At 55.3% G+C, this 19,082-nt stretch overlaps 6 protein-coding genes across 6 annotated transcripts; 3 read left to right on the top strand and 3 right to left on the bottom strand.

The window, feature by feature from the left end:
* Positions 1-1,209: 1,209 nt before the first annotated feature.
* K452DRAFT_305917 (uncharacterized protein) lies at positions 1,210-2,243 on the bottom strand (the record flags this gene model as incomplete). Its single annotated transcript, XM_033542938.1, has 2 exons — positions 1,210-2,127; positions 2,178-2,243. The coding sequence occupies 2 exons, from the start codon at positions 2,241-2,243 to the stop codon at positions 1,210-1,212; spliced, it is 984 nt and encodes a 327-aa protein (XP_033400677.1).
* A 581-nt stretch (positions 2,244-2,824) lies between these two features.
* K452DRAFT_295528 (uncharacterized protein) lies at positions 2,825-4,043 on the top strand (the record flags this gene model as incomplete). The annotated part of the gene is made up of 2 exons (XM_033541821.1): positions 2,825-2,865; positions 2,924-4,043. 2 exons carry the CDS (start codon positions 2,825-2,827, stop codon positions 4,041-4,043), a joined length of 1,161 nt encoding a protein of 386 aa, XP_033400676.1.
* Positions 4,044-4,880: 837 nt separating this feature from the next.
* On the bottom strand, positions 4,881-7,246 carry K452DRAFT_305915 (uncharacterized protein; the record flags this gene model as incomplete). The annotated part of the gene is made up of 2 exons (XM_033542937.1): positions 4,881-6,554; positions 6,602-7,246. 2 exons carry the CDS (start codon positions 7,244-7,246, stop codon positions 4,881-4,883), a joined length of 2,319 nt encoding a protein of 772 aa, XP_033400675.1.
* A 4,078-nt stretch (positions 7,247-11,324) lies between these two features.
* On the top strand, positions 11,325-12,319 carry K452DRAFT_284352 (uncharacterized protein). The gene has a single exon (XM_033539929.1). The coding sequence runs from the start codon at positions 11,334-11,336 to the stop codon at positions 12,006-12,008; it is 675 nt and encodes a 224-aa protein (XP_033400674.1). The 5' UTR covers positions 11,325-11,333; the 3' UTR covers positions 12,009-12,319.
* A 1,588-nt stretch (positions 12,320-13,907) lies between these two features.
* Positions 13,908-15,655, top strand: K452DRAFT_284346 (uncharacterized protein). Its single transcript, XM_033539928.1, has 3 exons — positions 13,908-14,330; positions 14,446-14,819; positions 14,875-15,655. The coding sequence occupies exons 1-3, from the start codon at positions 14,041-14,043 to the stop codon at positions 15,624-15,626; spliced, it is 1,416 nt and encodes a 471-aa protein (XP_033400673.1). The 5' UTR covers positions 13,908-14,040; the 3' UTR covers positions 15,627-15,655.
* K452DRAFT_356306 (uncharacterized protein) lies at positions 15,645-18,047 on the bottom strand. The gene is made up of 4 exons (XM_033546038.1): positions 17,661-18,047; positions 16,782-17,607; positions 16,641-16,725; positions 15,645-16,590 (listed from the first exon to the last, which is right to left on the bottom strand). Exons 1-4 carry the CDS (start codon positions 17,817-17,819, stop codon positions 16,029-16,031), a joined length of 1,632 nt encoding a protein of 543 aa, XP_033400672.1. The 5' UTR covers positions 17,820-18,047; the 3' UTR covers positions 15,645-16,028.
* Between the last annotated feature and the right edge of the window lie 1,035 nt (positions 18,048-19,082).

Here is a 19,082-nt window from a genome sequence, read left to right as displayed (position 1 = left end):
AGTGTCTCCTGGGTGGCATCAATTACTTCATGAAACAGCCAGGCACGTCTGAGAAACTGATTCTGATTCTAGAGCGGCGGTATTCCTAGCGGCGGTGCGTAAGGAATATTCAGTGATGGTTTTGATCAGCTGTACATGCAATTGATGTGCATCAGCAGCGTTCCTTGGCAACGCAGGCCGTGATCGTTGTCAACACAGAGGTCGTACGCACTGTATGTTTCTTGCTTCGTTGCTCTCGGTGGCAGAGTGGCAGAGTAGTTTAGTTTATTTGGTTTTCGAATAGCGCGTCTTTTCCCCACTCGATGGTTTCGATTGCGGCGGTTTTTTTTTTTTTTTTTTTTTTTTTTTTTTTTTTTTTTTGAACTAGCTGCATATTGGTTACAATTAACGGTATACCATATATCCTCTAATTCACGTATGGGTTTAGATCTTGAAGACAATATTGCTGAAGGAGACGCGTAGATGGATTGTATGAGCGACAACTGAAGAGCTTAGAGGCGAAGGAGAATAAGACGTCGCTAAGAAATAAAACACCCTCCGCACCTAGTACCACCCACAAAAACCCTTTACAGAACCTCCTACCTACCTATAGACTATACACCCCCTACACCCCATCCCCACAAAAACCCCCAAGCCCCAAGCCCCAAAAACCATACACACACAAAACCCCCCTCCCCCAACCAACCCCCCAACAACAGCGGAAGTAGCCTAGTGGTTAAGGCGCTGCTCTCCCACTTCACACTTGATTAAAGTGGGTAGAGAAGCAGAAATCGCGAGGTAAGTGTCCCCCTCATGAGTTTAATGTGGTAAACGGTGGGCTGACGACTGGAGGGCTGTAGTTCGACTCTCGCCTTCCGCATTTTTTATTTATTTTTGTTTTTGGGATTTTGATTTTGGTTTTTTGGGAGGTTGGGGGTTGGGGTGCGTTTGTTGTTTGTTTGTTGGTGATTGCCTACCTGGTGACTGTGGCTGGGGCATGGGTGTGGGTATGTTTGCTGCGGGTGGCTGCATCTGCTAGGCGGCGAAGGTGCGTGTTCCCGGCGCGGTGTACCTGCCTGTTTCACTGGATACTTCTGTTCTGCTGTCCTGATGTCGTGCATTTTTATTCTTTCCTCCTCTTAGCTCGTCTGTCCTCCATCAGTCATGACCTCTTTTGCTGCTGTCTTTTAGAACCTATTGAAAGAGGTCCACCCTCACACCCGCATCAACTCAACTACTCCACCCTTGGATCGTAAAATCGAACCTTCTATCGCCGCTACCCTTTTCCACCGGCTGGCCAAATTCGTCAAACAGCGACCTCTCGATAAATGTAGTCTTCCCCTCTTTATCCACCAAGATGAGCGTCTGCTTCTGCGTCCCGTATACGCCACTCGTCGCGTCCACGGACTGCGACCCTCTCGCCGCCGCAATTTCATCGGCAGATTTGCCCTCGAGCCCTCTATCTCCAATGGGCGGGATGAGGATGCTATTCCGCAGCTGGCCCAGGTAAACGTCCCACTCCTCGCCATGTTTTTGACGCGGCATTGTGTCTATACTCAGGATGGCGAACAATCTCTCCATGAGCTCCTCCTTGGACTCACCCGCCGCAGCACTCGCTATGGCCGCCTCTGCGGTTAAACGCTCAGCTGACACGACCTTGGGCCAACTCGCGTCGCCATAGTGCGAGTTGCTCAGCGCGTGCGTCTTCCCTTTTTCATTGGCGACCCACGGTAGGCCCTGCACGTTCGGCGTGCGATTGCTAACGATGGCGAGGCCCTTGGGCATCGAGCTCTTCTCGCCAGTCTCATGCTCGACCGCGTCGCCGAGCCAGCCATACAGCAAGCTGAAGCCGCCCACGCCCTTGGTGGTGCCATGGCCGACCAGACGCGCGGCGAAGTCTTCGGAGCTCTCGCGGTCCTCCGGGGGCGCCTTGAGCCAGGCGTTCACAATGGCGCCGCGGCTGTTAACGCCCTGGATGATGGCGTTGGGGTCTTCCTCGCGGAAGTTGGTCAGACAGGCTATGCGGCCCTGGCGCGTCATTCCGAGCCAGGTGCCGTGCACGGGGCGATGCAGGTCGAAGCCGCCGAGGATGTGCTCGCACGGGCTGGGCCACCATTGCGCGGGAGCGGTGGGGCGATGCAGATATTCCTGTGCAAGGTCAGAGCGGGTGGCAAGCGGGGAGCGAGGGCATGACACACATCGCGGTTGTTGAGTAAGATGAAGGGGTAGTCGGGGTGAGCCGTAGTAACGATTGCGATGCACATGGCGGGACAAACGATCGGGGCAGGGAAAACGCTGGGAGGGCAAACGGCACTTGTATATATTTGGGGGGATGTCACGAGAAGGCGAAGGCGAAGAAGCTGTGGAGGCTAGCCGTCAGGCCGTCAGGGACCGGGCTTGGCGGGAGGAGGCGGCGATCAGCAGGACAGCCACGCGTGAGAGGCATTCGGGCGAGGAGAGAGCGAGATGAGGATGGGCGATTGGGGGGATGGGAGGGAGAGGCGGAGAGGGAGGAGAAGAGGAGGAGAGGAGAGGAGAGGAGAGGAGAGGAGAGGAGAGGAGAGGAGAGAGACAAAGGAAGAGAGAGTATAGGAGTAGGTATGAACAGCCCTACGGGAAGGCGCGGCCGGGGAAGCTTGTCTAGCGGGGCGGGGCTGTGGCTGCCTGAGTGCCTGACCCCCCCTCGGTTGCCGGCGGTCTGTCCTTTGTGATCGTCACTCGCACCTCCCCTTCTTACTGCTACTGTCTCTCTACTCTCTCTTTCTTCTTTCTCTCCCTCCTCCCTTCCTCCCTCCCTCCCAACTGGAGCTTCCCCCACTTCCTTTCGCTCATCACCGCCGCAACCATGTTCTTCGGCATTTTCAACCTACTTCCAAACCTCCTGACGTATGTCCCCGCCTCTTTCTTCCTCCCTCAACACCGCTGACTGTCTGTCTCTCTCCAGCACTTCCGTCTCCGCCCTCTTCCCTGCCTTTGCCTCTTACAAGGCCCTGCGCGCCCGCGACCCCGCACAGCTGACGCCATGGCTCATGTACTGGGTCGTCTACGCCATCGCCCAGACCGGCGAGTACTGGCTGGGTTGGGCCGTTGACTGGTTCCCCTTCTACGCCTGGATCCGCCTGGGCGCCTACTGCTACCTCGTCCTGCCCGGCATGCAGGGCGCCCCCTACCTGTACCAGACTCGCGTGCACCCCTTCCTGGCCCAACACGAGGCCGAAATCGACCGCTTTATCTCGGAAGCCCATGACAATGCCAAGCGCGCTGGCCTAAACTACCTCAACAAGGCCATCGAGTTTGTCAAGGTCAACGTCTTCGGCATGCCGCCCCGCCAGCAGCCGCCCCCGCCCCCCACCTCGACCGCCGGTTCCTACGCTCAGAGCTTGATGAGCCGCTTCAATCTGTCCCCCGAAACGCAGAACAGCCTCGCTCCCGCCGCTGGAAACCTCGTCAACCTGCTCTCGGGTGCCCTGCAAAGTGCTGCTGCCTACCAACGTGGCAACGGCAGCGGCTCGCGCGAGGCGACGGCCGAGGCGCTCGCGGCTAGCGGCGCGCTCATTCCAGAGGACATTGCCCGTCGCGGCCCCGAGGAGCGCAACGCCTACGTAGCCGCGCAGCGCGAGCATCTGCAGACGCTGCTGCACGCGTACGACCGCGAGGCGCAAGGCAACAACAGGTCGGAGGACGAACAGCAACGGGGTCGCGTCCGCGAGCAGCGCGAGCGTGAGCTCCACCTGAGCCCGCCGTACCCGGTCTCGCGCGAAGTTTCCCGCGAGCGCTCCCGCTCGGCACACCAAGCCAGCGGCAGTGGCGCTAGCGGCGCCAGCGGCGAGGGCCTCGCCAAGAGCAAGAGCGAGCTCGAGTTCGACCGCGTCGAGTACGACGAGGCGTTTGACGGAAGCGATCGCCCTGCGGGCCGGCGCGCCGTGAGCGGCGGTGGCTGGATGCCTTGGGGTTGGCGCGGACAGCAGGGCCAGGGCGGCCCCGGCCCCGCTGCCGAGGGTGGCAGCAGGAGCCATTCAGCCGACACGAGGGGGCACGCCTCGGGCACGGATGCCGGGTTCTAGAGCAGGTGGCTGCTGGGGCTAGGAGGATCGGAGCAAAGAGCAACAAGGGTGGTGCATCTGGCGTTTTCTTCGCAGGAGTGGCTCTGGCACATGGGACTGAACTGGGACTGGCGTTTTTTGTTTGCGGGAGGGGCGAATGAGAACACAGAGACTCTAAACACTGATACAACATTATAAGAAAATGCATGGGCGGCGGACGGGCAGCGGCGACGCTTCCTCGCGCTCTTAGTACGCGTAGTACTGTACCACGACTACTATCTCGCCACGGCTGACGGTGACCAGTCGTAGAGTAATACCCATCAACTAGCTATGTAGACACACATACTCACATACATAGCAAGGAGCCAACCTCAGGGCTAGGCTGACCGTCTAATGTCTCGCTCACTCACTCACCTACCTCATACACAACAACAACAACAACACCACGCACGCATAGTCAAGCAACCACCTAGTCCTCGCCACACTGTAATAGAAAGGAACCCCATGCATGTTTTGAGCCCTGGAAACCTAGTTGATCCAATCCATCCAACCCATCCGATCCAAGCCAGCCATAGCAAAACAAACGGTATAACCCCCCAAGCACCACCGCCCAAGCAACCAGAAAACCCCGAATCCAATCGAACACTCGAACACCCAGAACTGAATGAATCCCCCCTTCGAGCTCACCTCTCCCGGCCCTCGCAAGGACCAAGAACGAGAGAAAGAAAGAAGGAAAGAAAGAAAGTGAAGGAACGCAAAAACGCCCGCCAGGGCAACAACCGACCGACTGTAGGTACCGTACTGTACACACCCCACCACACACCCCACCCACCACTCCGTCAGCACCACCCTACCCACTTACTCCAGCCCACCCCGCCCACTCCCCATGCGCTCAATATTGCTCATCATGCGGCTCTTGCCGGCCTGGACCGCCGGCCGCGCCAACCCACTACCCCTACTGCCCGGCGTGCGCAGCCCGGACGGGCGCCCAATAGCACTGCTTCTGAAGTCCGGCTTGTCTGCCGCAGCAGCAGCAGCAGCATGCGCAGCACTACCACCGCTAGCGCCATGTCCACCAGCAGCGGTACTGCGCCTAAACTCATCACTGACGCTGACGCGCCTACTCCGCCTAAAATCCTCGACCGCGTCTCTCGCCCTCGCAGGCGTCGCCCCACCACCCTGATTTTGAGCGGAGCCATCGGCCACCTGCTCCGCCTGCAGCGCGAGCATCTCGTCGACAGCCGCGACCAGCTCGCCCTTCTCGCGGCGCTCGGCATCGAGTTCCTGTTTCAGGAGGGCGCGCTCGGCGCGCGCGGCCTCGAGCTCGCCCGTCAGGGACGCGAGTTGCGCCTTCTGCGACTCGAGCTCCTTGGCTTGCGCGTCCAGGCGGCGGAGATCGGCTTCTGAGGTTGTGGGGCCGATGGTCGTCGACGACATGTCTGCTTTGGTTTGTGTGGCGTCGTGCGCGGATTGCAGCGTTGTGATTTGCTTGGTGAGGTCGTCGATTTTGCGCGAGAGCTCGGTCGTCTTCTTCTCGGCTTTGGATTCGTAGGATTTTTTGAGCGCGGCGACCTTCGTTTCGTGCTTCTTTTTGTATACGACGTGGAGTTCGCGGCAGAGTGTTGCGACCTTTTCGTCGATTTGCTTCTGGACTTCCTCGGCCGTGAAGCGCGCAGCACCACCCGTGGGACCAGCAGCGTCCTTGCCAGCAGGGGCGGCAGCAGCGTCGCTGTCCGCCGCAGGCGCCATTGTGCTCTGGTCGACGAGCTTGCCCTCGGCCTCAATCGCGCGGGCCTCGAGATCCGTCGAGCGTGCCTCGGCCTCCTCGGTCCGGCGCTCGCTTTCTTCCAGCTTGCGCAACAGCTCCTCGCGCTCTTTCTCGTTGCCAATCACCTCCTCGCGGATACTGCGCAGTACCTCTTCAACCTCAATTCCGCGCTTCTCCCACTCGGCCTTCTCGCGCTCGGCGTGCTCTCGTCGGCTCACCTCGTCACGCACCTGCTCCTGCGACTCGCCGACACGGCGCTCTGCGTCTGCGACCGCTTTCTTCAAGCTCTCTACCTCGGCGGCGCGGCCGCTAAGCGTGGCCGTCAAAGATGAAATCTGAGACTGGTATGATGACTTGACGGACTCGAGTTCACGGACCGTGATCGTGGGGACCGAGCGCGGCGTGGGCGCGGGCGGGAGGTCGAAGTCTAGCAGATTGAGCAGGTTGCTCTCACGGCGGCCGGCCCGGGGCGTGGCGGGCGTCGCGCTGGACTTTCGCGGAGAGCGCTGCTCGTTCAAGTATGAGCGGAGGTTGGATTCCGTGGTCGATTTCGTGGGTGAGTTCCGCTTGCTCGGCGAGCGGCGCGACGACGCCGCGAACGTGTCCATTTGCTGCGTGAAGTCGAGCAGAAGATTTGTGGTGTCGTTGTCAACCATGGGGGTCTTGTGGCGCCGCGGAGTCGGCGACGGCGAGCGGTCGTGGTCGTTGTAGTCGCGCTTGCGGGCCGTGCCGGGAGTTCGTGGTGTTCTGCGCGGTGTGCGTGCCTGGATTGTGTCAACATACGCACTCATTAAACTTTCGGTTCACTTACGTCAGAGAACAACTGTTTGGCCGGACTCCTGTTACCGAGCTTCGCGAACATGGTCATGTCCGTGTTCGGAATCTCAGAGAAATTGCTGAAGCAAGTATCGTCGACGTTTGTCTCCTCAACCTTCTCGTCCACCACATCCAGCGTCTCCGCAGCAGGCTGGTAGTATGAGATATCGCCAAAGGTAGCGTCGGCCAGTTTGTCTTGCTCCATAGCATCGATGGCTATCGTCAAGCCTTCGTTGTCGCGGAGGGTGGGTTCAGAAGGCGCGGGCGTACCCTCAACAGCAGACGATTTGCTGGGGGAGCGGTTCTTGCGGGAGGTCTTAATTGGAGATAGAGCTTCGGCTGGGGTCTTTGCTGGAGTCTCCGCAGTTTGTTCCTTCTCTGCGAACTTCCACACATCTTTGAGCGGGCTGCATTGCTCGACCGAAGGCTTCATGGGAGATACATTCTCCTGGTCAATCATTGAGACGAACGGAGAGCTAGGCGGGTCATCGTCGTAGGTGATTTCATCGTTGTCGTCCATGTTTATAAGCGGCGACTTGGGCGATCCCCGATGTGACAGGCTACCCGGATTGCGGTGTGCGGTTGAAGGCGTTTTGGCATTGAGAGAAGCCGAAGGAATCGGCGACAATGGTGTCGACATGGTGGCGACGCAGCAGTAGTTCTGAATGGAAGAGCGTTGCTGGTTGGAAAGTTGCGTCAAATGTTATGCTTTGACGCTGAAGTAAACAAACGGAGCCGGTGATTTTCCGACATGACTCGCGCTGCCGAGCAACCACGACCGTAAGGGGAAAGTATCTTTTGAACATGACTTTTGTCTACGTGGTCGGTCGGATGATCTAGGACAGCGTGACCTCTTCTCGTCGTACGTGGTCGTCAGGTCGATTGCCTTGAAAAAACTACATTATAGTGGTATTTATTCGAAGAATGTGACCTTGATGTATGAAAGCACTTGGAACTGCAAGCCAATATATCGCGATCGTAAACATCCAATCAACTGACGGGGAACAACAGCCCATGCCCCCTCCAACATCATCCTATTCGTCCATGTCTTAGAACAGTTTGCTGCAAGAACATCTTGGTTAATCGCAACGTCATTGTACTTTAACCCGGTAGAGACCACGATACCAGTGCAACGTGCCGCCGCCCGCATGTGAACCGTGGGTGGCGACTATCACCCTCCATCGAACAACTTCAAACGTAGCGGAACCCCGGAAGCCACGGGGAAGGCGGATGTGGCCGTGCGCGAGACAGTCTCTCGGGACAGGTCGATTGGAGCTATTAGCCGGGGAACTAGAGGGCTTCGGGCGCTATAGATAGCCACCAACACCCCTCAGCAACAACTTCGAACGTAGCGGAACATCGGGAACTCCGGGGAAGACGGGATCTGGCCGTGCGTGGTAATAGTTTTTGGGGGCCAGGTCAGTGCTTGAGGTGTACACATCAGATCGGCCGGGGAACTAGAGACATCGGGGCGATGGGATCGGTGCCGACGGCCCTTGCGGGTAAGGAGGTCTTTTGGTCTTACGCCCGGTAGAGCTTAGTCTGCCTATACGTGTGTTTGTTTTATGGGTGGTACCGTTGTACCCGTTGGGCTTGCATATGTTGCGAGACAGGGCTCACCCGGTCGTGTAGGTCTTCAGCGTGCCGTTGTGAGACCTACGGCAAACGCAAACGTCAGCTGGGCATCAATGCGGCCAAGCTCAATCGAAGTGACCTGGTTTTCAGCGCGAAGTGTCCTCGACGCCAAAGTAAACTGGTTGCCCCCGCCAACCGCTACATGTGAGATTACGTGTGGAGCTGCATGCAATCGCAAACCGTCTGCGATCAAATTGACCAGGCCCCGCGTCAACCCCGAACCAGTATTCTGCCCACCTCCGCATCTTATCCGATTGGCTTGGACTGGCTCACGGAGCTTTTACCATAATAGCATTCAGCTCCAGCTTCCTTCCGACTACAAAGAACGAGTGGATTGCAGAGCGCGATGTTCGCTTCCTTGTCAAGAGGTCATTTGTCGCAAGTTACGGCGAGAAAAAGTATCAAGAGATCGACATTGACGAAGCGCTCAATTTAAGATGTACCGACTCTCACTGTTGACACAACCACCACCCGCTCTCGCATTCTTGCGTTCGCCGTACCAGCTCAAAGGATCCCTTGCTCTTGGTTTCCTTGCATACACCATTTTTTGGTGTAGCCATGGGACGTATGCAAGTAAGGGCCTCTCGTAGTTGGAGCTGACTTGGGACGGACTCTTTTGAACCGCTCTCTTTCCAGGGAAGGTGGTCTTCGTGAGACTAGAATTTCGCGACCGAAATGGGTAGTGAGGCTTGGTTGGTGATGATCATGGCTTGCTCAGCATCTGGAGGAGAGAGTTTGTTGAACGCGAACAGGACGACCAAAGAAGATGGCTAGTTTTCTCGTGCTCTAGGGGCCCCATGTCCTCACAGGATCATAGCTGTTCTCCTCCTAGGTTTAACTCTCTGGAAAGCGTGATTCATCTTTGCTTTGGCGGCTCCGGTCCTTGAACCAAGGCCTTGTCGAGCGCCAAAACGCTTTATTCTGGATTTGAGTTTTGCCTTCTGGATGGCGATGGCGGGGGCTTTGACATGTGCAGAGGGCGCCTGGCGGGGCATGGCTTGTAGGCGGCGGACAGTGGTCTAGGCATGTCAGCTCGGGCACGCGCGAACTCCACCAAGCTTACTGCTACTGTTCAGCGAAGGTGGTGAGCTAGTTGGGGCGCGACAGAGGACAACAGGAAGGCTGGTTAGCAATGGCGACTGTGTGGATGCAGAGTAGACGGTTAGTAGGGAAGCAGATGAGGCGGTGGGAAGTAAAAGAGAGAGAGCGACTTTGTGGAACTTGGAAGGGGCAGTCGATGAGCTCAGAAAGATCGCCGCCGTCCCCACCAAGAAGTTCGCGCCGACATTTCACCTGCGCCCTCACGCCCTCTCACCCTACCCGTTCACCACCAAACCCACTCTTAGTCCCCGGCGCTCCAGGATAATTGGTCGGCCATCCACTTTCACAATTACTCCTGGAGACGCTACCCGGCCTTGCGACCTTGACGGCACTCCTCCACCATGGCTCCGTATACCGCAGAGTCAGCCCGTTCCACTCGCGCAAAGCCCAACGCGCCCGCGCCCGTTGTGCCGCGCATCGTCCCAGCCATCCCGCTGTCCTTTGCGCGATCCAACAAGGTCAAGCACCAGCAGCCGCTCGCCGAGCACTCCACGCCCGCCGACGCGCAGCCCGAGCCCAGCCAACATGAGGCCGTCCAAGCCAGCGAGCGCGAACAGCCAGCGCCTCCCGCGCAGCCTGAGACGGCGCAAGAGCCACCATCGTCTGATCGAGACAAAGAACAAGGCAGACCTAGCGACGCGACCGCTGGTGTAACCGTTGAGACGGAACCCATCCCGGCGCCTGCTCAAGGTGCGCAAACACAATTTCCATTTGCTCACAACACTGCTGACAGTGCTCCAGGCACCGACCAGGCCGCTGCTGAGCGCGAGCAGAGCCAGGCTCCGTCGCAAGACCCTGCTCAACCGCCTTTGCAGCCTGCAAGCTCCATTCGTCCGCAGAAGCCGCCTTTCGAGCTCCCACCGCCCTTCTACCCTTCCACCGACCGCTCAACTCCTACCTCCGCTACTTCCTCCACCTTCGCCCGCCCTCCGCCTCCGAACATCACAATGCATAACCCTCGGCCTAGCACGAACAGCATCGTTTTTGGTGGTTATCCGGACTCTTCATGCACCTCTCCAGCTCCCCCCATCACCAACGGTCATATGCCCTACCCACCACCACCTCCGCCTCCGCCGCCAGGCTTCATGGGAGCAAACTTTATCCCCCCGCCAATGCCGTTCCAGGGACACAATCACCACTTCTCGGAGCCTCATGCGGGAATGATGTACCCTACCATGGCTGTGCCTCCTCCGGGAAATTTTGGATTTAGGAGGGACCAGTCCCTTCCATTCAGGCCGGGACAGCAGTGGATTCCTCCCAATGGACCACCCCAGCAACGCTTGGGCGGCCCAGAGCCCTTCCCGGCTCACCAGGTTCCGCCCCATGTCAACGGCGTCCACCCGTTGTCTAGGTCGGCTTCGCAGGCCTCTTCACCGAGGGTTGCTGTGCCAGAAGAAGAAATCGATGGTGCTGGAGTGAGGTTGCCAGTGGCTCCGATGGCTAATGGTGTTCACCTCGGAAAACCTTCCGCCTTCGTTCCGCGGGATCAAGAGCTCGGCTTGAGGGACTACCTTCGTTCTCAGTTTGGCAATCCCGACTTCGCAGACTACGTTCTCAAACTCTACCAAGGCGAAAACCGCAACCTTCTGCCTCCTGTCTTGCCAGTACATGGCCTAGTTGTTGCTCGCAACCCCAGAATGTCTTCTCTCCTTGCCTCAGCGGCCTCTGCTCGTTTTGAGGGGAGGATGCGCGTTCTGGACGTTTTTGTTTCCGACCGTTTCTTCGATGGACACATCTTTGCTGAGGCTCTGAAGCACCTCTACGGTGAGGATTTGCTGAACACCGCGAGCTTCACTAATGGCCTTCACCCCTTCACTGGATACCTGTCTGACTCTGATGGATTTGGTTCTCCGCAGCAGCGCATGAGACACGCTCTTGCGTACGCCGCTGCCGGCTATTTCCTCGAAATCCGCAGCATCGTTGCCCGAGGATTGGACATTGCCACTGAGCTTCTGCGATGGGATACTCTGGAGATCGCTCTCTCTTTCGCTATGGACGGGGGTCTCGATGCATCCTGGCGCGCGGATGACGACAAGTCCAGTGCTACTTCGAGTGACGATGCATCCTCAAAGTTCGACACGGATTCTTTGCCGACTTACGGCACCTACAGCACACAGTTCCTCCAGACCATCGTTGGCTTCCTCGTTCACAATTTCCCGGTTGACTATGAATTTGACCCCTCTGCGCCGCACTTGCCCAGCATGCCCCGTTTGCCCCCACTCCCAGAGTCGCGCCCTACGAGCCGGAACCCTCGCCTCAGCCAGATCCGGTTTGGACAGGTACCCGAGCAATCCGGCACTTCGCGCTACGTCATCAGCCTGCTATCGAGCATCTTCCTCTCGCTTCCCTTCCCTATTCTCAAGGCCCTGCTTGAGGATTATGTGCTCAGCAGCCGACTGAGTAGGGCGAGGATCGCTCAGATCGCACAGTCCGTAGTCGAAGAGCGCGAGATCCGGCGCCGGAAGATCTGGAAGATCCAGATGACGCACCCGAACGCATTCGAGAGAGACGATGCGCTGCGGCACAACCTGTTGTGGACGGAGCGCGTGGAGCGCGTGGAGCCCTCGCAGCAAGCCTTGGGCGGCTTCCGTTTGGCGCGCTCGCACCAAGGCATTGATACCCCTGCGTCGACTTTGTCGAACAAGAGCAGTGAGCGCGTCGGCTGATGATAACCTTTGCAACACACACACTCACACACACACGCACACCCATGTCGATGATTTGCTGGCATATTTGAGGGGGAGAAAAAAAGGTTTGATGGCATCTGCATAGCGAGCGGCAGGCGTCTAGGCACTTTTGCTTTTGTTTCGTCTCCACATCATCTTCGTTGACCGTTTTTCATTTTTTGCTCTCTGGTCAAAAAGAGGGCCGCTCAGTAGTAGTAGCTTGGGTTTTTTTTTTTTTTTTTTTTTTTTTTTTTTTTTTTTTTTTTTTTTTTTTTTTTTTTTTTTTCTATTTTTTCCCCTTTTTCTTCTTTGCATGTAATGGAGAGGCGATACTCTCTCGAGGATACTGGCTTCTTCTGTTTACTCTTCATCTTCCTCTACTTCCGCTTCTCCTTCTTCTCACAAATACGACTAAAACAGAACAATCCCTCGGCCAGCCTGGAAGCGTGATTTCTTTCATTTGTTGGATGGATGGGTGGGTGGGTGAATGGGCGGATGGATAGGTGGGCGGACAGGGGTTTGATGAGAGAACGGCGGTACAGGAAAATGGTGCGGGGCGGTTTGGGACGATGGGACGAAGGGAAAAGGAGAATGAAGGAATGGTTTCGATGGTTCGGTTTTTTTTTTTTTTTTTTTTTTTTTGCTTGCTTGGATGAATGAAAAACAGGCGGGCGGGGGGTTTATCTCTCACAGTCATTCCCCAAATATGTTCCCTTTTCCCGATTTTCTTTTTTGCAATTGGTTTGGGACTGCATGGATGAAGCGAAGCGAAGCGAAGCGAAGCGAAACGGGGATGAAGACGAGTCAAAAAGTGCGTTATTACTGCCGGTAGTGGCAGTGGTGGGGTTTATGGCAGAGGTAAGGGCATAGGACAGGGGTATGGGCGCTCTTTGCAGCTGTTCTTGGTGAAAGGGACGGAAAGCAGAAATACACAAAAAATGGCGACAGGCGTTGGAGTGGAGTCGGAGTCAAAGTCGGAGTCAGAGTAGGAGTCAGAGTGAGTCAGAGCTGAACGAGGAGCAGAAAAAGCAAACAAAATATGCATGGTGCATGGTAGCACGCGTTTGATGACTGGATGAACGAATGAACGGATTGATGGGCGGACGGACCGGCGTATAAAATGGTGTATGCGTTTTGTTTGTATATGTAGGGGGCATATTGAGTGGAGGTTTTGGGAGCGTTTGTTCGACTTCGGAGTTGATAATAAAGGTGCGGTTTGCTAGGTGAGGTAAGAGGTGGTGGACGTGGTTCGCGGAACTGGGTGCGGAGAGCCGCCGCGCTGAGTCAGCTGCTTAGATATACACACTGGCGGCTTTGCTTACGGCGGGGAGGGCTGGGCTTGGCGTGGTTGCATATGTGTGTGCTCTGGGTTAGGGGAGAGTGCTTAGGCGTGCCGGCGTGCTGGGTGTGTTTAGTGATGGTGGTGAGTTTGTACTGTAGTCGAGCTGGCTGGTGATATAACCAACCAAGCAAACCACAGCAAAATTAACAAAAAACACTACAGGAGCAAGACACGGAGATAGCGAGGATATAACATCCTTAGCCTATCGTACGCTCTTCGGTAGTGTCAGTGTTTCGAAGCAGGACAGGGGTAGCCGAGACACGGGCCGGCAAATCGGCTCGGGGCTTATCCAGGGTCGCTTTGATGAGCGGGTCAACTGCCGAGACGGGGGAGGATAGAGCGATGGTGGTGTCACACACAATGGGTCGATATGGCAGGGATATTTCGTGATTTTACAATTTCTTCCGCTCATTCTTCCAATTTTTTTGCAGACCTTCACTTTCGTCTGTCTGTCTTATTCATTCGTTTTTGTCTGCTGGTTTTTTGCTCGGCTGCTCGGCTGCCGCGATCCTTCCCGCTCCTGGTCCCGTGGTCTCTTCTTCGCCTAGTACTTAACCCGGTTAGGGCGCCGCCACCGCAGGGATCATCATCGCTGCTGCTGCTTACACTACTTAACCAACGGCGCGACACTCGGGGACCCAAAAAACATCACTGCGGCTTTTGTATCGAGGCATTGAACTGGACAACGCGATGGTTGCACCGCGCGAGGGCGACGATATCGAGGCGTCGCGCGTGAGCTTGTCGTCAGCGACGTTTACGGATGTGGACGCGGACGCGGGGTCTGAGAAACGACGGGGAGGCGTCAAGGATGAGGAAAAGGCCGTTGCGGTTTCGGCGGGGGAGCAAGAGCTAGGGTCGCAGCAACAGCCTGCTGGGAAAGAAGCTGGGCATTCGGTGAACGATGTTAGCGCGGTGCCGAATGGTGGTACGAAGGCTTGGTTGCAGGTCTTGGGGGCTTTCTTTTTGTTTTTTAATAGCTGGTAAGGACGACGGCTTGGGCGTGTTTGCTTTACTGCATGCATGCAGTAGCACGCGATTTTCCGCCCCTCTCATCGCCATTATTACGATACTGGACACTGACAACTCGTGATGTAGGGGCATCACCAATACGTTCGGCACTTACCAAACGTACTACAAGACTGGGCTGCTCGCCTCTTCAACCCCATCCGCCATCTCATGGATAGGCTCGATTCAAGCCTTTCTGCTCATGCTGGTCGGCGCGCTGACCGGACCCATCTACGATGCGGGCTACTTCCGACACCTATTAGTGGTGGGATCGTTTCTCATCGTCTTCGGTCTGATGATGCTGTCCCTGTGCACCGTGTACTGGCAAGTGCTTCTCGCACAGGCGTTCTGCGTCGGCATTGGAACTGGGTGTTTGTTTGTGCCCAGTGTTGCGATTCTGAGCACGTATTTCACGACAAGGCTGGCCACGGCGATGGGATTGGCAGCTTCGGGGAGCAGCCTTGGTGAGTGCTTCCTCCTTTCCCGTAAGTGTATGATCTATACTAATTCAGTACCCAGGCGGCGTCCTTTACCCCATCATCCTGCACCGCCTCATCGGCCGAATCGGCTTCCCCTGGACCACTCGCGTCATCGCATTTATAGCGCTCGCAACACTTCTAATCCCCAACCTCTGCATGCGGGTACGCGTGCTCCCCTCCTCACGGCGCGCAATGCTAGACCTGCCCGCCTGGCGCGAACCACCATACACGCTCTTCGTGCTCGGCGGCATCGTCGGCTTCCTCGGGCTCTACACGCCCTTCTTCTACATCTCGTCGTACGCGACCTCGCGCGACATTGTCTCGCCCGACCTCGCGTTCTACATCCTCGCCATCCTCAACGCCGCCTCCTGCGCCGGCCGTATCGTGCCCAACGTGCTGGCGGACAGAACCGGACCTTTCAACATCATCGTCCCTTGCGCTGCTATCACCGGCACCCTCACATTGTGCCTAATCCCTGTTACGCATACCGCGCCGCTCATCGTCGTCGCGATCTTGTATGGCTTTTTCAGCGGCACGTTTGTCTCGCTGCCCCCGACTGTGCTGGTGCATTTGGCGCCGGAGCGCTCGAAGATCGGCACTAGGATGGGGATGGCGTTTGCGGCGATTGCGTGCGGCATTTTGGTTGGCACGCCCGTCGCTGGTGTAATTTTGAATGCTGTGGGGTTTAAGTACGTCTGGGTTTTTGGCGGTGTTACGACGATTGCTGGTTCTTGCTTTATGTTTGCGGCGAGGGGGTTGAAGCATGGGTGGAAGTTGAAGCAATGGGCTTGAGTGGGTTTTGTACTCGTCTTTTTTTTTTTAGCATGGCGTGACTGGCTGGGGATCTAGTCGTGGTATTTGTAGTGCGAGATACTGCTGCCGCATTTTTTTTTAAAAAAAGAAAGGAGGATTGGAATGTCTAAAACATATATTCATGTAAGCTGCATGTACTAATAAATGCTACGTAGCATTAGTATTTACTTTTCGCAGCTGCTGCATATAAGATCCTCCTATTGACACTGTAGATAACAGTACACACGCCTTCCTCATCAACTCACCACCGCGCTGTTGAGATTTCATAATGGCCGTAAAACTACATAGATCTACTAAGAATCGAGCTTTTCATAGTGTTAAGTAAACAGTGATCAATCTGCCCCCAACAACGCTTCCACACGTAGAGTTTTTCCCACTCCATCATTTCACCTTCGACATCAACCGGGCAACCCCTTCCGGGGACTCTCTCCACTGTTCATCTTCATCAAGCAGCGCCTCGCGCTCCTCCTCCCAGATCCTGCGAACAAGCGCAACCTTCTTCTCACTCCTCGGCTTAACAGTAACCCTAAACGGGTTAATAGTAGCCACGGCGCCAGGCCTAAGGTCATTCGTATCCACCGGGACCTCATTGCCATCAGCATCCCTAGCCTTCGAGATCTCAAACGCCCAAAGCACGTGCGACATAACAAGGAACAGACTGCGCTCAGCAAGGTACTGTCCAGGGCAGATCCTGCGCCCGGCGCCAAACGCAAAGTGTTCAGATTTTGCGCCGAGCGAGTCTTCGGCCGCGGTTTCGAGCTTGCCTTCCCAGCGCTCGGGAAGAAAATCCTGCGGTGAGGGGTACACGTCTGCATCTTTGTGGATCGCGTAAGTGTTCAGGATCAGCCCGGTTCCGGCTGGGATTTCCCATTCGTTGTACTCGACTGGTGCGGTTGTTGCGTGGAAGAGGCCGAGAGGCGCGACAGTGAGCCACCGTTCGGTTCTGCTAATGTGTTAGTTTGGGTTGCTGTGAAAGACTGTCTGGTTGCGCACTCTTGTACTACTTGCCGCACATAGGGCAGGTTTTCTCCGTCTTCTTCCCGGGGTAGACGGTTGGGACCAACTACTCTGTCGATTTCTTTATGGTATGTCAGTTCAAGCTCAGTTTTTTGAGTACAAGATTACACCACTTACCTTCTCTAGCCTTACGCTGCGCTTCTGGATAGTTCGCCATAGCCGCGAACCAATTGACGAGAGAAGCAGCAGTAGTATCAGTGGCTGCCGTCAACAGAGCCATTCCTATCTCCGCCCCTTCTGCCTCGCTCAATATACCAGGGTTCTGTCTCACTTTCTCCTGAATAGATTGATTAAACGACGGCAATACCATACCCTCAGCGACGCGTTGCTTCGTGAGGTTATACAAACGCATGACGAGGCTTTTGTGGTATTTGCCAACCTTACGTGCTTTATTCAGGACGGGGATGAGAAAATTCGGCAGCTTGAAAAGCATGGGGTACGAGGGAAGCCACCAGGCTTTCAGCGTAAGCTGGACCCAGTCCTGAAGGTCTTCTATCACCTCAGAAATCAACGGATTGTCGGACGCTGGTACCCGGTGGCCGTTGGTCATGGTCATTGCTATGGAGTTACTGAAGCGCTCGATATGGTTCCGCCAGTGGTTCGCGTCTTCTAAAACGTCAAAGAGCAGTTTCTTGGCTTCCAGGTCTTGGTATGGCAGGTATTGCTTGGATGCCCCGACGGTCAAAATTGACTGCCACATCTTGCGCGCTTTCAACCAGTCGGCTCCGCTCATCAGCGACGGGAAATAGCCTCCTCGCAAGATGAGATTCAAGCGGGGATCTGGTCGCGCTGCTGTACGCAATCCGTTCTTGACGAAAATGTGGTGCGCGGCTTTTGCTTCGTTGACCACGACGTATGGCTCAGAACCGCTCATGATCGTAAAGACCGGGCCGTATTCTTTAGACCATTCACGGTACTGTTTTTGCGGTATTACATTGGAGAGCTGCGGAACTTGTTAGCTATACGACTTATGCTTCCGACAGCTCTGGTATTTACCTGCTTCAAATTGCCCCAGATAGGGGATGTAGGGGGGCCGGGAGGAAGGTTAGAAGGCCGAGATCCGATTTTCAAGAGCCGATGGATTAGATATGTTAGGCTTCCGATGATAAAGGATGAGATAACGTAGAGGGTAATCGGTGCGTTTTCGCTCTTCATGATCGGTAACAGGCGGAAAATGCAATGGGACGGGGTGTCAGTGTTATTCGATCGGTGATGCAAGATTTTTCGGGGCAGAAAGGGTGTATAAATATTCAAAATCCGAAAGAGTTCTGCCGGAGCAGGGATTCATTCTATGTGAGTTTCCCTTGCCTTTGCCTAGACTTGAAAAGCAAGCGGGGATGAATGATGGGACAAGGATGAAGTGGTCTTTTTTTTTTTTTTTTTGTGCTTTTTTCAATCACTCTATAAATTCCCTTGAATTTAATCCACACGTCTTCGAGATAAGTGGGGTAAAGAGCAAGAGGTTGCTTCGTTTAGCAAAAGGTCGAGGGATCGAGACAGGGAAGATTGACAAAATCCCGTCTTGGATTAGCTATCATACGTGGTGTGCCAATGAAATTGACTAATGCATGAACAGTGCATTAAGCAGTTTTTATAGGTCGCAAGCATTGCCGATTCAATAACTGCTTCGTAAGCGTTGCCAGGGTTACCGGGTAAACGATCAGCATATAGTGGGGAGATCAACGTTTGTCGTACCTGTTCAACGCCCTGACGCCCAATCATAGATGTTTCAAATGGCATGATACTTCTGTCGCTAGACTATTGCCGAGGTAGCTGCAACTGCAACAACCAGTCTAGCAGCTGGATGGAATCCCTGGACTGTTGTTGAGAGGTAACGTCCATCACCGTAAAGCGAGATGGTGATACATGTACGGAGTAGAAAGAAGAGACCCAGCTACGATATGTAGATAAGACCTTTGCACCCATACCCAGGACTCGGGCTGTAGGCTAGACAAGAAGTACTCTATAGGGACTGCTTGTATCGTCCCCTGTCTCGCTAGACGGTGGATCTCGGTTCGCCGTCACGGACGTTAACGTCGTCACTGAGTACAAATCGGGGGAAAGATTGAAAAGGCTCGGGCCGCTCAAGGATTGCTTCTAATAGTATCCTCGTTCACCCATATCAGTACCAAATCGAGGCCCGCGCGACACACTCTAATGGGCCGAGTTCGCTCAACGGTGAAATTCTGATCAGTGAGGAACGTCAACAGAGTTTTAAACAAATAATCTCCATTTAGGTATGTATAAACAATGCAGATACGAGGTAAGCGAGCTGTACCTAGCGATAATCAGATATATAACTTGAAACAGTTTAGTTAAATCTATTACGCGTGTTTCGCAGGCACTTTCGCAATAGACATCTCTTTTCCCGATGTCTCGTTATGAATCGCATGCTGCACGTCATTACTTATATACGGT

The sequence above is a fragment of the Aplosporella prunicola genome, assembly GCF_010093885.1.
Source record: "Aplosporella prunicola CBS 121167 unplaced genomic scaffold K452scaffold_5, whole genome shotgun sequence".
NCBI lineage: Eukaryota > Fungi > Ascomycota > Dothideomycetes > Botryosphaeriales > Aplosporellaceae > Aplosporella > Aplosporella prunicola.
The sequence above is the reverse complement of the archived record's forward strand: the minus strand, read 5'-3'. Positions and strand labels throughout refer to the sequence as shown.

Excerpts from the sequence above, each read along its gene's own strand:
- K452DRAFT_284352 (XM_033539929.1), top strand. The coding sequence starts at position 11,334 with ATGGACGGGGGTCTCGATGCATCCTGGCGCGCGGATGACGACAAGTCC.
- K452DRAFT_284346 (XM_033539928.1), top strand. The coding sequence starts at position 14,041 with ATGGTTGCACCGCGCGAGGGCGACGATATCGAGGCGTCGCGCGTGAGC. Across the intron at positions 14,331-14,445 it reads TTTTTGTTTTTTAATAGCTG|GGGCATCACCAATACGTTCG; the intron begins GTAAGGACGACG and ends CTCGTGATGTAG. Across the intron at positions 14,820-14,874 it reads AGCTTCGGGGAGCAGCCTTG|GCGGCGTCCTTTACCCCATC; the intron begins GTGAGTGCTTCC and ends TTCAGTACCCAG.
- K452DRAFT_356306 (XM_033546038.1), bottom strand. The coding sequence starts at position 17,819 with ATGAAGAGCGAAAACGCACCGATTACCCTCTACGTTATCTCATCCTTT. Across the intron at positions 17,608-17,660 it reads TCTGGGGCAATTTGAAGCAG|CTCTCCAATGTAATACCGCA; the intron begins GTAAATACCAGA and ends CAAGTTCCGCAG. Across the intron at positions 16,726-16,781 it reads GCAGCGTAAGGCTAGAGAAG|AAATCGACAGAGTAGTTGGT; the intron begins GTAAGTGGTGTA and ends CATACCATAAAG.